Here is a 14,908-nt window from a genome sequence, read left to right on the forward strand (position 1 = left end):
TAGTAGAAGGACATGAACATATGGTATAAATTTGTCCTTGCCTAAAATTGCTCTGCTTGTACTACACACATTATAAACATGCAGACAGGGAATGGCACTGCCAGATGTAGTGATGGCAATAAAGAGGATAAGAACGGGCTGAAGGAGGGAAGTGCTTCCTACCAGCCCTTTCACACATGCTAACGAAGTATCATTCACTGGAACAGTAAAAATTCATAGCACTTCAAGGCCCAGAAGGACTAGCCACAGCTGTGGTGCATGTACCCGCATTAGGAATACACGGAGAAAAAAACCAACACACAGGCACTGAGAAGTGAGAAGTCTGACTCAGACAGATAACCTGATACTGTAAAGCAGATGTGGAGTGAGAAAGAAATGCAGATCCACCAGCACGGAGAGGTGTAACATATAGTCAGCACCACACTGCGTGACAGAGTACTATAATGTGACTGAAGGAGGAAACATTTCTAGAGTGAAAGGAAATAAATGTCATGTTACTGGTAAAGAAACAAGGAAACTCCACAGGGACTCGAGAGATGTCACCTCTGTCCCAAGCCCCCCCGAAACCAAAAGAAACACAATCGAGAACAACAGAAATGAGAAGCACGAGAAATCTCTCAACCACACATGCTGCCTGCAGATAAGAATGACAGGCCTTCCACTACGAAGTGAGACAAAGCCAGAACAACCAAACATGGAAGAACACTGATTATAGGGAGACGGTTCTGACCAGGCCAGCGTATTTTATTTCTTTACTCATTTGCATCCTCCCAGTATCAAGAATACAAGGGCGACTTTGCTCTACCCAGAGTCCTAGTTCTGCATCTACTTTGCCTGTCAGTTCAGAAAGGACTGCAAGCTTTCAAAGACTGGAAATACCTCTGGTTCTAGTCCTCAAAATAAAAATACTATGCCAATAGAAACCTGGAGGTCAACTCTTCATCTAGCTCAAGGAGAATTCAACAGAAAATATTCTAAAGTCTCTAGAGCATTTTGGTGGCCAACATAAGAGCAGCTGCAATTCAAAAACCACTGCAAGACAATGAGCTGTATGGGAATTATTTTCTGAACTACTAAAAACTTATTCATTTGGATAGAAACGACAAATAAAAACTAATTCCTTACCGCCGGAAACCAGAATTCTGACTTTCAACTGAAAGTATAAGATCAGGCATTTCCAATATATGACAAGTATAAAGAATTTAGTGCTGTTTCCCATTTCTGAGAAGTAGAACAAGTAAAATCCTTACTTATTAAAATCAGTATTTTGATTCTTACAAACTCAGGGAAGTGTGTATCTCATTGAAGTGTTTCCAGCTACACAAAAACAGATCAATGTCCTTGAACTGAAAAATACAGCAGAAAGCCAAGGACTGCACAGAAACAGAGGCCATTTATTCAGGCATCACCATCTTCAGCGCACATAAAACTTCTCAACAGAACACTTACAGTGCTCTCTTCTCTAAAGAACAACTGCAAGAGGAAGTATTGGGGAACTCCGTATTGATGATGGGTTTTCACTGTCTGTATTTTTCCTCAGTTTGTAAACAAAAGACTTGCTTCCCTGTAACCTGTTAAAAGTTATCCTAGGCACCATGAGTCAAGATTATTTCCCTCCTATCACTACCATAAAATTTTAACTACAATTTTTTAAGCCCTTCAGTTTTCAATAAACATTTATCCCTGTGGCTACAACGGTAACCTGACTCACTCAGAAGAGTGACAAGGAGGTGCGCTGCTCATGCAGTCTGCTGATGCAGACCAGTGCCCCATGCTCGCACACTGACCTTCTGTGGGAATGGAGAGGGAAGCAAATTTGGGAAAACAGTCGTGACAGGAGCAACAGTTACAAGCAGCCACAGGAAGAAACATTCTCCTTCCTATTGCTTTTGTCCTTTCTGTTGCTGGGGCCCTCTGAGATGGGAGGCACAGGAGGAATTATATGTCCTTTGTTCTCTCTTTTTCCTTGATGCTGTGCTTCACTTCCTTTTTTTGTGCTAAAGGTTAGAGGAAGGAGAAAGTATTGTTACAGAGAATAAGTGCCAGACGTCTAAGGCAGTTGTGGATCCATTCATAACAAGCAGGAGACTAAGAATTATGAAGAAATGAATCATCTGCGACTTATGCTTTCCAGGTATTTTTCTTCCAGTTATGAACGTTGATCATAACTGCAGAGGAAACGGCTGCTACTAGGACAGACAGAAGAATCAATTTCTTTTTCATTTGGGGCTTTTTATTTGAAACTAATCGAAAGACCAGAACAACAGCATTTATAAAAGGAACCCAGAATAACAAAGAATCTTCCGTTGATTTCAAGTCACATGTTACTTACATACAGAAACTTCATTTCAGTAGCTTATAGTCATAGTGATATTGATCAAAGGCACCTGCAACTGTCTTGGTTGCACATGCACTGTAGTAATTATGCATGCAAATGAGGAAATCAGACATTTTTCTGGTTGATCACCAGTATAATTACTATAACTCAATATACGATCATGGTAACTGTACACACAAATCACACATGCATGCAGTTTTAAAAACCAAGCGTTGCATTCATTGTCTCTATTTTAATAATGTCCTAAGGAAACACTCCTCCACTGGCAACAATAAAAAGTATTAACTTTTTAAAAAGGTGTACATTTACTCAACTGCCTACTGAACATTAAAAAAATATAACAATCCAGTAATTCTGTTTTCCAAGCTGATATATCAGCAAAATCTCACCACTGTCATAAGATTTATCAACTTGAGTAAGACATTCAAACATAGTGTCTTATTCCTCCTTCTTATATGTATTTATTAAATTGTAACTTCATTAAGATATGAAAGGATAGGTGATTATTTGAAAAAATAATGCATATGATCAAAACTTTTAACAAGAGCTGAGCTAAATTTCCATTAGCTCATCACAAGTCTATTAGAGATAAGCAGAAATATTTTAAAAGTTTGGATTTTTATCAACCTAAACACTTAAATATACAAGATTTGATTATACTTCAGATCGGAAGAGTTGGTGCATTCAAACCCATACAATGTATTTTTCTAAGGTACATAAACACAACATGGAAAATATGTTTTCATTTCTCAAGCCCAGATTTTGATCCATCCACATTAACGCAAGAAACAATTTTGCTAGGGCGAAAGCATTTATTATTAAGTATTTCAAAGAATATGACAGAGGTAATAAAATATTTAGATATTGCCGTATTCTGGCAGATCACGGCGTAGTCGTATTGCCTTCAGCTTCTCTACTTTGATTTTTGTTCGCAACAGTTCTTCTTCCAGTTGCTGCTTTCTTTTCAAACCATCCCTTTTTTCTTGGACATAAAGACCAATTTTTCTTTGATTTTCTAATATTATTTGATGCTCTTCTTTCAGCATTTGTAACATCTGTGGGTCATAACTACACATTGGTCTAAAGCGTTCTCCAACCTCAAGCCTAAAAAACTCATCTCTTCTTGGTACAGGAGACGGAGACATCATCACTCTCATATCAACTGAAGACACTGATGTTGAAGGAGACCTTTCCATAATATGCACCAGCTGGTGTTCTTCCTCTTGTTCTAAATTCTCATTTTGCTGTGAGTCTATAATCAAAGAGGGAGGAGGTTTGACATCCTCTTCTGACTGCAACTCCATCATGACTGTCGCAGAATGGTGATCCAACATTGCCTGTGGTGAACTGGTACCAGCAATTGTTTCTTTATCGATACTAGCACTAGAACACACAAAATCATATTTAAACAATCCATTAAAAACTATTTTTAAAAGGCGTAGTTGTAAGTAACCCAAGCTTCACTACCTGCTATCTATGCCTGTGAGTCTACTTAGTTACATGAACAGCACCTGTACCCCTCCTTCTTTCCACCACACATACACAGCCCTGTCTTCTTCAGATTCTATTGCTATAAAGGCAGCACAGCCAACAGAGAACTGCCAGGCCCTTCTTCTGACACTGGAGAACCAAGAAAGGCTATTAGTGACAAATGAGACTTAAAAACAAAGCAGCAGCAAGTCATGTAAGTGACAAAGATTTTATACAATATATAATGTGATTTTAAAAGGGCATTAATTTGGACTGAGTGGACTATGGCAGAATCATTTCCACCTCCCAAAATTATTACGTGTATCTGTTGTAATGTGTTCCTCGTTTCTGATTCATGTACCCAAGTATTTGGGGTCTTTTTCATGTAAAACAATCACTGAATAAAATTACACAAAGGGCCTTGAGAGAATAAACCAGAGCCCAAATGATAACCCTGCCAGTAGATTGGGGAATCAAACTAATTCTTGCTCCTTCTCTTTGAATCGGTGATCTCAATGTTTTTCTGAAGCTTCAAGAGAAGACACAGGTATCCTTCCCTTAAGAACAGCCTATAGTTCTGTGCATTTCTTTTTGAAAGTACAACACCCACTTGACTCATCTGTCTTTGTGTAAACCCCTGAGTCAGCAGCACCTCAAATCATGATTTGACATTACACTGGCTTTGATGGCTCAAGCTGTTCCTGCCACTTCTCTACCATCAGCTGTGTTTGTAACCCTACACTTCCGCACATCACTCCTTTATTCAGGTAATGCTTTTTTAAGCCAGATCAGCTTCTGGATCTATTTTACAGTACAGATCTACAAAGAATACTTTCAGCATGACTAGGAAAGCAGTATAGGGTAACATGGGAACAGGAATATATTAACTTGGTACTGATACTGAAGACAGTGCATCATTAACTGGTGGCTGCAGATACGAGGCACTCCCCAAACCTTGAAGAACTGAGCTGCTGCTAGCAGCTAAAGGCAGCAAGTGGATCCACGATTAACGTAACACCCACAGATGCTTCCCAACCCTGGAGGACCTGAGTTGCTGTCTATTAAACTGGGGGGTGGGAGGTGTTTGTTTACACTTTTTAAACTCCTTGTCAGCCCTACAATCCACAAGCTGAGAAACGCTATACAATTATTATAACACTATCCTGGTTAGCAATGGATGTGGGTTCAAATTCCCAGAAGCAAAGGAGAAATTTAATTTGCACATCCTATTTCTTGCGTAAATGCACTAACTCCTAAAACAAAGGGTGGCACGATCATTTCTTCTATATCTCCCATGCTCTTCAAAACTCTTGGTTTAAAAGCAATAAGCAGTCACAATTGCTATTTCCAAAGGACCCTGATCTAGCCTGCAATCCATTAACATGAGAGTGCATTTTCTAGAATGAAAGCATGAAAGCTTCTCAATAGTCAATTGTAAAAATGTTCAACAGGGTCAGAGCAATATATTTTCCAGAAATTAATCCTGTCACCCACCCAAACTATTTTAACTGAAGATTTAAAACCCAGAAAAGTCCATCTGAACCAGGTATTTAAAATGGACCTTTCATTTATTCCCCGAAGAAAATGCCAGGATAATCTTAATTCTATTGACTATTACCTGAGCTGCCTATAGAGTATCAATTCTATTACCTTACTCCCTCCTCCTCATGCCACAAAGCTTCACTTTTTCCTGTATATCTCTTTCTCACATTCCTTGTACTTCTCTCACTGAGCATCAGAAGTATTATCCTACACACAAATTTTCACTTGTTTTCCCTAGTGCTGACTGTAATTTTGGGTTTCCCCCTCTTCACAACCACAGCTTCTAACACAGCTTCCCTCCTTCTTATTTGCTGGCTCCTGGCCAGCTTCTAGCCTGAGAAAAGTGGAAACAACCAGCAGGAGAAGCAGGTCACTGACAAAAGGAAAAGAGAGAGAAAGCTGAAAGAGAAAGTGAGAGAGGTTAAAGAGAAGAAAGATAGGTAAGATCTAGTCTAACATAGACTAGAGCCTCCAAACAGTGAAAAATCCATCTCTTAAAGTGTAATCCACACAGCACTAGAAAATTACCAAATCTTCAGGTAACCCTGATCAGGCTTCTTTTTCTTTTTTTTTTTTTTCCTTAGAGTCAGTGTCTTAAAAGGAAAACAATTTAGACAGCAAAGAGAGAAAGAAGGAATTGAGAAACAAAAGAGCCGCCTGTATGGTGGTTACTAATGTTGTTTCTGACAACTTGACTGAAAGAAAGACAAACAACAGTTACCACAATTGGGGGACGGTGTTTATAACCCTGCAGGCACCCGTGATTCACCAGGTTTTGTTTAATCACAAGGAGCTAGAAACTGCTTAATGGTGCGATTAAGAATTTGGAGTCATTGTAAGTTGTACTTCCCTCCTACAAACCTAAGCCATGTCCTGGTGAGTTAAAACCCAACACAGGGTTTTGAAAATTAGGGTGAAATGCAACTCAGGAGTTAAAATTATAACTATTAAATAATGATGTACTTGGGCAGGGGAAAAAATAATCTTTTAAATTGTATTATTTTCCTTCAGCACACAGTGTATTGGTTGTCCTAGGAACAACCATTTTGGGTAAGCAGTAACCAAGTCAATGTTCCCAGACCCGTAAGGGACTGCAAAAAATGTTTAAATTATAGGAGACAAACTATGGAGATCATTAGCTCTTAATCATTCATGAAAAGCGTCAGTGCTTTTTATAAGCCGATCTACAAACCAAAGTTCTCACACTATTTTTTTTTCCTCCTTACAAAAGTTGGTAGTCAAGACACTGCAACCTTTATTAGCGCAATTAAAAGCCTCATTTTGTTCCAGAGAATTCTTTGGAACGGTTCCTCCAGGGGCATTCACCAGGAGCAGGAGCACAGCCCAGTTGCTTCAGACTTCTTTACGCAAAGGACCCACAACAGCATATTTTTAGAGCATCTGGCACGTTGGGATTTAGACAATTGTTACCATTCAGTTCAACCAGTGGCACCATGAATCCAATACAGCGTCTGTGCGCATGCCAGCTTTTCTTAGAGTGTTATGCTGCTGCACCGACTATCAGTATATCTGATTAAAATACGGCAAGTTCACTTCTCATTAATCTGCTTGGGAAAATAAGAAAAATCAGATCTTTCTCAAGGCTGCTGGAGAGTTATTTGACTTTTTTTTTTTCCTCCTCCCTAGCTTAGTTTTTGAATCTGGAGGAACCAAAACCTGACCCAGGCATTTTTTGATCCCTCAAGGACCAATACAGAACCAGCAGAGTGTTGCAAGTCAGATATGAGGGGCATTAGCCAGCTGTGGGAGAAAGCCTGCATGCTGCCTGCCTGTATTATGTCTGGCTCAAATCTAGACAGTGTGTCTCACTTTACTGAGCAGCTAAAAAAAAAGCAAAACTACAAAAAAAGAAAACTTCTAGTGCTGTACCTCTCAGTTTCTCTCTGTATTTAAACTACCTAACATACAGTACAGAACTGCTTGGAGTTTAGACTGCAATTAGCTTTGCTCCAGTTTCAGGGAACCACCGTCAATGCAAGAAAAGTATAATTTAAAAAAACATTTGCACTCAAAAAGGCATTGTGTTGTGGGGAGATATATTTTTTTAAGGATTTGGATCAGTTAAAATATAACATGCAAACATCAATGAGAGAAAAAAAGGTGTGTAAGTAAGATACCTTAGCCCTGTGAACTAACTTTATTAAAAATCCTATATAAACTGGTAATAGTTCCATATGTTGCAAAATGACTGCAGTATTACCTTAAATGGAGGAGAATAGCCATCACTCTGCCAGTGTTTGAATAATCTGCCTATTAAAAGGTAGGGGAGGGGTAGAGGTTGGAGCTACTATTTCTCTCTGATTCTCTCTTAACCCTCACTTTCCAGAGTATGACAAAGACTCTGAAACAGGCTTTGTGAGAGCTGAAAAAAAATGAATGCAGTGCTAAGTCACCATAAAGCTTCCCATAAAACAAAGGCAATATTATTTTGTCATTGTTCCTCATGGGGGGATTCTCTCTGACAAACATTTCCTTTAGGAGCCTAACACAAGCAAAACGTTACAGCGTAGATAGGAGGCGCCATAGTTTTCATTCAGTAACAAAATAAAAAGAATCGTCTCACCTTTGAACACCGCTCCTGTCTCTTAAACACACATTGGAAATCTGTGGAATCATCTCCACAACTTTCTTGGTTGGCTCGGAAATGCTGCTTTTACAATCTGAGTGAGTCTCCTTTTGCTGCAATAGCTCCTGTTTGGCATATTCTTTGAGCCTCTTGTAGAGCGTGCGCAGGCCCTGTGCAGTGCGAGGAGGGCGATCTACTCCGATGGCATTGTAGTTATCAGCTATGATATCCCAGCATTTGTTTTTCTCCACTATTACAGAATGCTTATTCGTATGTTCCTCGAGAATTTTAACGTATGGCTTCACGAGTTTTAGCAAATCGAGCTTTTCAGATAAGGTAAAATTAGAAGATCTGGCCTTCCCAACCATTGTTATCTTTGAATTAAGGAAGCCGTTTGTGAAGCCACCATGCAGTCCCTAGCTCTGCTCAGCTCTTTTTCACAAACAGAAAAAGATCAGGCTTAACTAGGCTAGTCTCATTTAGGCCCACGCCTACAAGGGAGGGTTTATTAAAATTCCTTCAGCTTAAGCTGACGCAGGTTCAGGAAATCTGCTTAAGCCAAGCCTGACCTACATAAGGCTTCAGACTGAAGAAGACGAGAAGAAACAAGCAAAATACACTTTTGTATGAAGAGACCAGACACACGCAGGATTTAAAAACATAAAGGTTTAAAGATTAGCACGTTACCCAGCTAAAAATTACCTAATTTAGCTTGAGTAACAAGCTCTGACACATCTCCCTAGCTCTCTCACACGTATCTCAAACTGAAACCGCGCTCGAGATGATTTTACACGTAGCGACGTCCCCAAAAAAGCAACAATTGCTTCGTGAGGCGCGCTGGGCGCTGCGGGGCGCGGGCGGCGGGCGCGGCGGCGGCTGTAGCGAGCTCCCCGAGAGAGCCCCCGGCCGCGCCGCGCCGCCCGCCCGCCCGCCGCCATTTGCACGGCGCTGGCCCCGCTGTCAATCAGGGCCGGCATATCCTCCAGCCGGGTAGGTTACACTCAGGCGCGGGCCTCGCCGCAAAGCTGAGCTTCTCCAGCGCTCGGCAGCCCGCTCCGGCTGCCTACGCGGGGGCTTCTTAAAGAGGCCGCCACCGCCGCCGCGGGCCGGGGCCGCAGCGACGCGCCAGCCGCCAGTCCCGGCGCTGAATGGGCTTTTTGTTGCGCCTCCGGCCCGCGGCTGCGCCCGCCGAAACGCGCCGGCGGCGTCGCCCCTCGGCCCGCCGGGACGGGGAGGCGGCGCGACCGAGGCGGGGTGCGGCGGGAGCCTGCGGCCGGTCCCCACACTGGCCAGTGCCCGGGAGCGCGGCGGTGCTGGGGTTTGCTGATGTCCACCCGGCAGCAACCCGCTGGATAGTAACGCGTCCGGGCGTTCTTTCGGGATAAACCCCTGGTTCTCATGAAGAAGGTGGGCATAGGCTGTGTGCCTGCAGCGCTAACGTCTGCTCCAAAACGCAGACGTAGCACCTTAAGCCAAGACTTCACGTAAAAATGCACACAAGGCTTTACATTTCTCTGCTCTAAACTCAACAAATCGGAGACAGAAAAAGCTGCAGATGCAAGGGAAGGTGCTCTCAAATACACAAAGCAAAAACGAAGTTTGAAAAACAACGTACACCACTGAAAAAATAGAGTCCAGAGGGTGGAAACAAACGCCATTTGAGATAGTGGCAAAGCTTCTCGAGCTTAACATGTTCGGCCTTGAAAGCAGGGAGCCTAGAAGGGGGGTGAAGGAAAGAGAAGTCTAATTATAGTTTGATGTATCTTAAGGCTATAAAGATCTAGGTACAAACTTGTTTGCTCAGAGGGGGGAAAAAAAAACAAAGCAGACACAAACCATATTCAAAAGAAGAAATTAAAACTAAACAAAGGGACACTTTCAACTGCTAAAAATCAATTAGCATTTAGAATAATAAACACGTTTGGAACCATTTCTGAGGCTCGGCCTGTCCGTACCACCTAACAAAATTGCAACCAGTCCACTTTGCTGGAATTGCTTTCAAGCCAAGATTAAATAAAGCATTTTACAGTCTGAATACTAGAATTTGAGAAACAAAATACTCATGTGGTTAGAATAACTCTATGAAAACCGTCCCTTTTAAACACCTAATCCTTCCCAAATTCCCCACACTTCGCAAAGATTAAGAGTAGAAAGCTGGTGGCTTTCCCTTCCCCCCCCCCCCTTATTTATGCACTTGGTTGTTCTTCAGTAACTGAAAAAAAAAATTAAAACTTGAACGTGCCTCAGATAATTTAAGTTCTGGCAGTATCAAAACGGAGGAGTCACAGGTGAGCCTCCGCTGCACCCTCTGCTGTGGAAGCAGTTGTGCAGTGCCAGTCTCTTGACTTCTCAGTGACCAAAATAAAGAAGTCTGTGTTGGGCTGTGTGATTAAAGGCTCCTCCCCACAAAAGAGCACAGATGAACAGTGCCAGGCAGAAGAACTCCAGTAACCCGAATGAAAGACACGGAGCCCTCAGCCCAGCTGCTCCCAGGGCTGTCAGAAACTCAAGCAGCCCCGTGGGCTGGGGGTGAGATCCAGACAGACGAGCCCACAGGAGAGGCTCTCCACATCACCTCGCAGACTGAAGGGGGGGTCACGGCCCACTGGGTATGGGACTCACTGTGAGATGTCAGGAAGAATATTTGCGGATTGCAGAAGGCATAGTACAGGATCTTTAGAGGAAGAACTGAAGGCAAGAAAAGGGAGGGATGAAAGTGGTTTGGGACAGAACAAGTGTAGGAAGATACTGGGGAAAAAGGGATAAAAGGGGCCAGGTGGATCTAAAGAGGTGGCTGCTCCGAATGGTTGTGCAGCCGTGCCCTGCGACTGATCGCTGCAGTTCGTCATACCTCCTTGTTAGACTACATTTGTAACTGTCTTCCCGGGCGAGGGGAATCTCTGCTCTGCGTGCACGACTGCCTGGAAGCGTACCTGCCAGCGACTGGAGCCGTACCACAGCTCACAGGGCCCGAGTGCTTGGGGCACCCAGCAAGCAGAGGCCAGAGCCCACGTGTACTGCCTGTCAGCGTGCTTTCTGGCAAACACCAAGCTGGACTAGCCAGCAAGCACGCTTGGGAGCCAAGAATTGGAGCAACCCTGAGTGCAGGCCAGATACTGGAGAGACCAGAAGGTCTGAGATTTGGCTACTGGAGGGACCAGTACACTTCAGGACTGGCCACTAGTAAGGTCATAAATCTAGACCAGCTGCCAGAAAGACCCGGTGCAGGTTTGTGAGGCAACTGGGAGACCAGGGGATCCAGGGACCAGCTACTGAGCAGAGTAAGAGCCCAAGGCCACTTGCTGGAGGGATCCATATTGTATACATCTGTATTTTCTACAAACAGGCTTCCATCCCAGTCAGACAGTGAAGGGGAAGGATGAGGCCATCCATGTTTGTGTGACTGCTGCGTTTTCTGTATGGCTGGCAGTACATACACACACAGTGTACATGTGCACCTTTTGGGAATACATCCTTGTGGACCCGGCCACAAGGAGCTCAGCAGTCTTCTCTATACAGGGCTACCAGATGCAGCAGCTCCTAATATAGACCTATGTAAACTTGTATTACTTTATCACCTTACTGCTAAATGTTGCTAGAGAGACCAAGTTTCCACACTAATGCAATTATAGAAAAATACCGTACAAAGATTTCTCTTGAGCAAGTGCCTGAAGGAACCAGTCTGAATTACGTATTGTTCTGCAGGAGTGTAAAATAACCTTGTAAAAATGAAGCTGGTTGCCAACCAAGATTTCTTTCTTTTTTTTTTTTTTTTTTTAAATAGCTCCGCTCATCAGCCTAAGGTCATATCAGTACTTGGATGAGAAATCACAGAAGGTGAGAAGCATGGATATTAATGTTACATATAGACTTCATTGAGCTAAAACATTAGGTGTAGTTCCAAGACAATTACAGGAAAAGAAATGTTGCCACAGTCCACCCTTCATCCTATACCTTCCACCAACACTAGTACTTATGCAACACAGGGCACAGCCAGTTCAAGGAGATGATCCAGCTACAGACTAATCAATTTATTATTTTTTTTGGCAAGCATAGAGTTTAATAATTTGTTTAAGTTAATATAAATGTGGGGCATTGCCAGAACAGGAATTTCTGCCTCCCCCCAACCCTGTCATGTTCCTGCTCCTTCACTGTGCTGATATGAGCACTCACAAATCTTCTGAGCAAGTCAGATCAGGGAACTGATTTGTCTGCAAATTAATTGTTTTTTTCTGAGCTGCGTTAGTTTTAACCACCAGCAGTTCCCTGATCCAGTATGCCACAGGACAAATAGCTCGCACAAAAGAAATACATCGAAAAAGCTTCTTCAGACTGGATCATTTACCTGGATCATTTTAGCAATATGGTTTGCAATGCACCCTACAAAAACTTGTATTAACATAACTGAGGGGACAGCAAACCACAGGTAGCAGGGAGGAAATTTTGGTCACTGCTGAAGAAAATAGCCATACATGCATCCCTCAGATCACTTTACTGCCTTCTAATACCTCCTGTTTTAATTGTATGCAGAAGGTACAGCTCATTTTTCCTTTATATTTTCAAGATGGAATTCACTAATCTACTCAGAATTCTGAAAAGAAAAAAGTATTGGATTCAGCATTTTCTTTTTTAATTTGCTTGATTCTTTCCTTTAAAATAAAACAAAACCCCACAGATTCTTCCCAAATAAAATGTTAATATTTTAAACCCCAGTTTTCAAGTAGATGAAATCTTTGTATTTAGAAGTTCATGAAAAATGGGAGCAGCGAAAGTAGATCAGAGTATTTTTCTAGGGAAAGGAAAATCAGCATCATTATTCAAAAACCAAGCAACAGCCCCTTTTGCTAAAGTTGCAGAACTTCAGCAGCTGGAAAGTAAGACTCAGAACTACAGGTAAGTTCAGCTTTTTGCTGTGGAAAAGTCTAGAATCAATACCAAAAAAATGATACAAATAGTGCATCCTGGAGAGCTATCAAGAGATTAATAAATCACAGCTATAATAGAGTCAGGGACTGAAATAGCCAAATGACTATGAATTACTGAAAAAGCTCAATGGGCCCAAATTTTACAAGCAACAGATTTGTATCCTGGCCAATGACTGCATCAAGTGGCTCATGTAAATTTAGGCACACTGAGAGACAGAACACCCTGTAAAGAAGAATGTCTTAAATTGGGGCAACATCTTGGATGGAGGGAGAGGAAGGATCCTTTGTCACACAGAACTGAGGAAGAATCTCTCCATGACAGACTTTAAAAAAATAAAAAAAAAAATTAAAAAAAATCATTACAGGGTATGTGATTCAAAGACAAAAAAAAAAAAAATCTGAGAGAATTAAGGATGCCCTAAGAAAGAATGTGTCTTGAAAGATGTAGTCTGGATCAGACAGCAAGCTTGCATGTTGAAAGGAAAGACACTGGCTTACGTGATTCAGGCTGGGACCTACTAGTGCAAAAAATACCAAATGAACAGATAAAGGATTGCTAAACTCTGTGAAGGTGCTCTGCCCACAAAGTGGTAGCCCCAGAATAAGTCTGAAGGACATCTGTTATTTAATAACATGCAAGCAAGCTAGGCTCTGCAGAGACCTGGGTTTAGCATTTGCAATCACCTAGGAACCTGAAAATCTTAAGGACAAGAGGAAGATTGCAAGCTTTGCATCAAAGCTGAAGTGAAACCCTGATACCCCTGTGCTTATGGGAAACTAAGAAGCTTTAGCAGATAGCATGGGGTATGTTACACATCACTGAATATACCGGGGTATACTGGCAGTGGAAACATTTGGCAAGTATTGAGGCAGTTGCTCACTCTTGCAACTGAATTTGTCAGCTGCTTAAGATGACTTGAGAGTGTCTATAGGTAGTAAGGGCTGCAAAAGTTCCATTAGGTCATCATATAGTCCTCTTTACTGACATGACAGCAAGACAGGGCCAAGTCATTCGATCTGCCTGTCTCGAGACCCTGCTGCAGCAAAGGGTGGGTGAGAAAGTTTTCAACTCCAAAGGTTTCTCATAGGGACAGTTGTTTAATCTCCAAAACAAAGGGTTGCAGGCATTAATTTTTAAGGAGAGGGTTAAGTATGACAAAGTTTTGTGAGTCAAAAGTTGCAAGACAACTTCGGCTGGAAGTTGCAGTGCTTAAATACATTCTCACCAGACTTTTCAGAAATACTTTTAGATCATTTAAGTGGTGTTTCAAACAGCTTTCTCGCATCACTTGAGTTTTTTTTCCTGCATCTTCATCAACACCTTCACCATCAATTTTGCACTTTCTTGTTCTTATCCTTGCTGTACCTGAACCTCTCAGACCACTCCTTTCCTTTCTCCTGCACAATTATTTCTAAACAATTCTAAACCTCCCTTCTGCTTTTGGCGCGGGGAGAACAAGGAGAAGCTTTACCACTTTTTTTCTGCATCTATTTCTGGGATCACCATCTAGCAAATACTAACTTCTAACATCTAACAGTTCCTGCAACTGCTGCAAGAACAAGGGCACAGGTATCTCGCGACAAGCACAGAAAACACAGATATTAACAAAGTAATTACTACCTTTACACCACTCTCTTGAAACTAGCCTGAATTACACATGGCCCACTCCAGAGCTCTTATCAGCTAAAATTCCAAGCACAAAAGCTAACTTACAGTTCCGTCCCCTCTGCTGATGTAAGGCATTCTCTCAATACTTAGCCCACTGAAATGGGAAATATTCAAATTAGACAATTAAAATCTCTTCCCCTCCCCCTCCCATACCGATTTTAAAGAATTTATCTTCATCTCAGTCTGACATTCCACGGCCCACACATTCAGATCTGTAACCATCCTTCAAACTAAGTTTGGCTTAAAGCTATAGGACTCTAAATTATAATCTAAGTGACTATACAGTGACCATGAATTAGCTCTTCACTTTGTAAGTCATGTCCTTACAAAAGCTAAGAGCACCATTCTTCACAAATTCAATAGTGCATCCCGTTCCC

The 14,908-nt window shown here is 42.0% G+C and overlaps 2 protein-coding genes across 2 annotated transcripts in view; both read right to left on the minus strand.

The window, feature by feature from the left end:
• RAD54B (RAD54 homolog B) overlaps positions 1-14,908 on the minus strand; it is a 63,712-nt gene that overhangs the window by 35,835 nt on the left and 12,969 nt on the right.
• Positions 2,950-8,330, minus strand: FSBP (fibrinogen silencer binding protein). Its single transcript, XM_009962177.2, has 2 exons — positions 7,935-8,330; positions 2,950-3,721 (listed from the first exon to the last, which is right to left on the minus strand). The coding sequence occupies exons 1-2, from the start codon at positions 8,303-8,305 to the stop codon at positions 3,196-3,198; spliced, it is 897 nt and encodes a 298-aa protein (XP_009960479.1). The 5' UTR covers positions 8,306-8,330; the 3' UTR covers positions 2,950-3,195.

Source organism: Leptosomus discolor, chromosome 5 (assembly GCF_034619465.1).
Source record: "Leptosomus discolor isolate bLepDis1 chromosome 5, bLepDis1.hap2, whole genome shotgun sequence".
Classification (NCBI taxonomy): Eukaryota; Metazoa; Chordata; class Aves; order Leptosomiformes; family Leptosomidae; genus Leptosomus; species Leptosomus discolor.

Excerpts from the sequence above, each read along its gene's own strand:
- FSBP (XM_009962177.2), bottom strand. The coding sequence starts at position 8,305 with ATGGTTGGGAAGGCCAGATCTTCTAATTTTACCTTATCTGAAAAGCTC. Across the intron at positions 3,722-7,934 it reads GACAGGAGCGGTGTTCAAAG|TGCTAGTATCGATAAAGAAA; the intron begins GTGAGACGATTC and ends TGTGTGTTCTAG.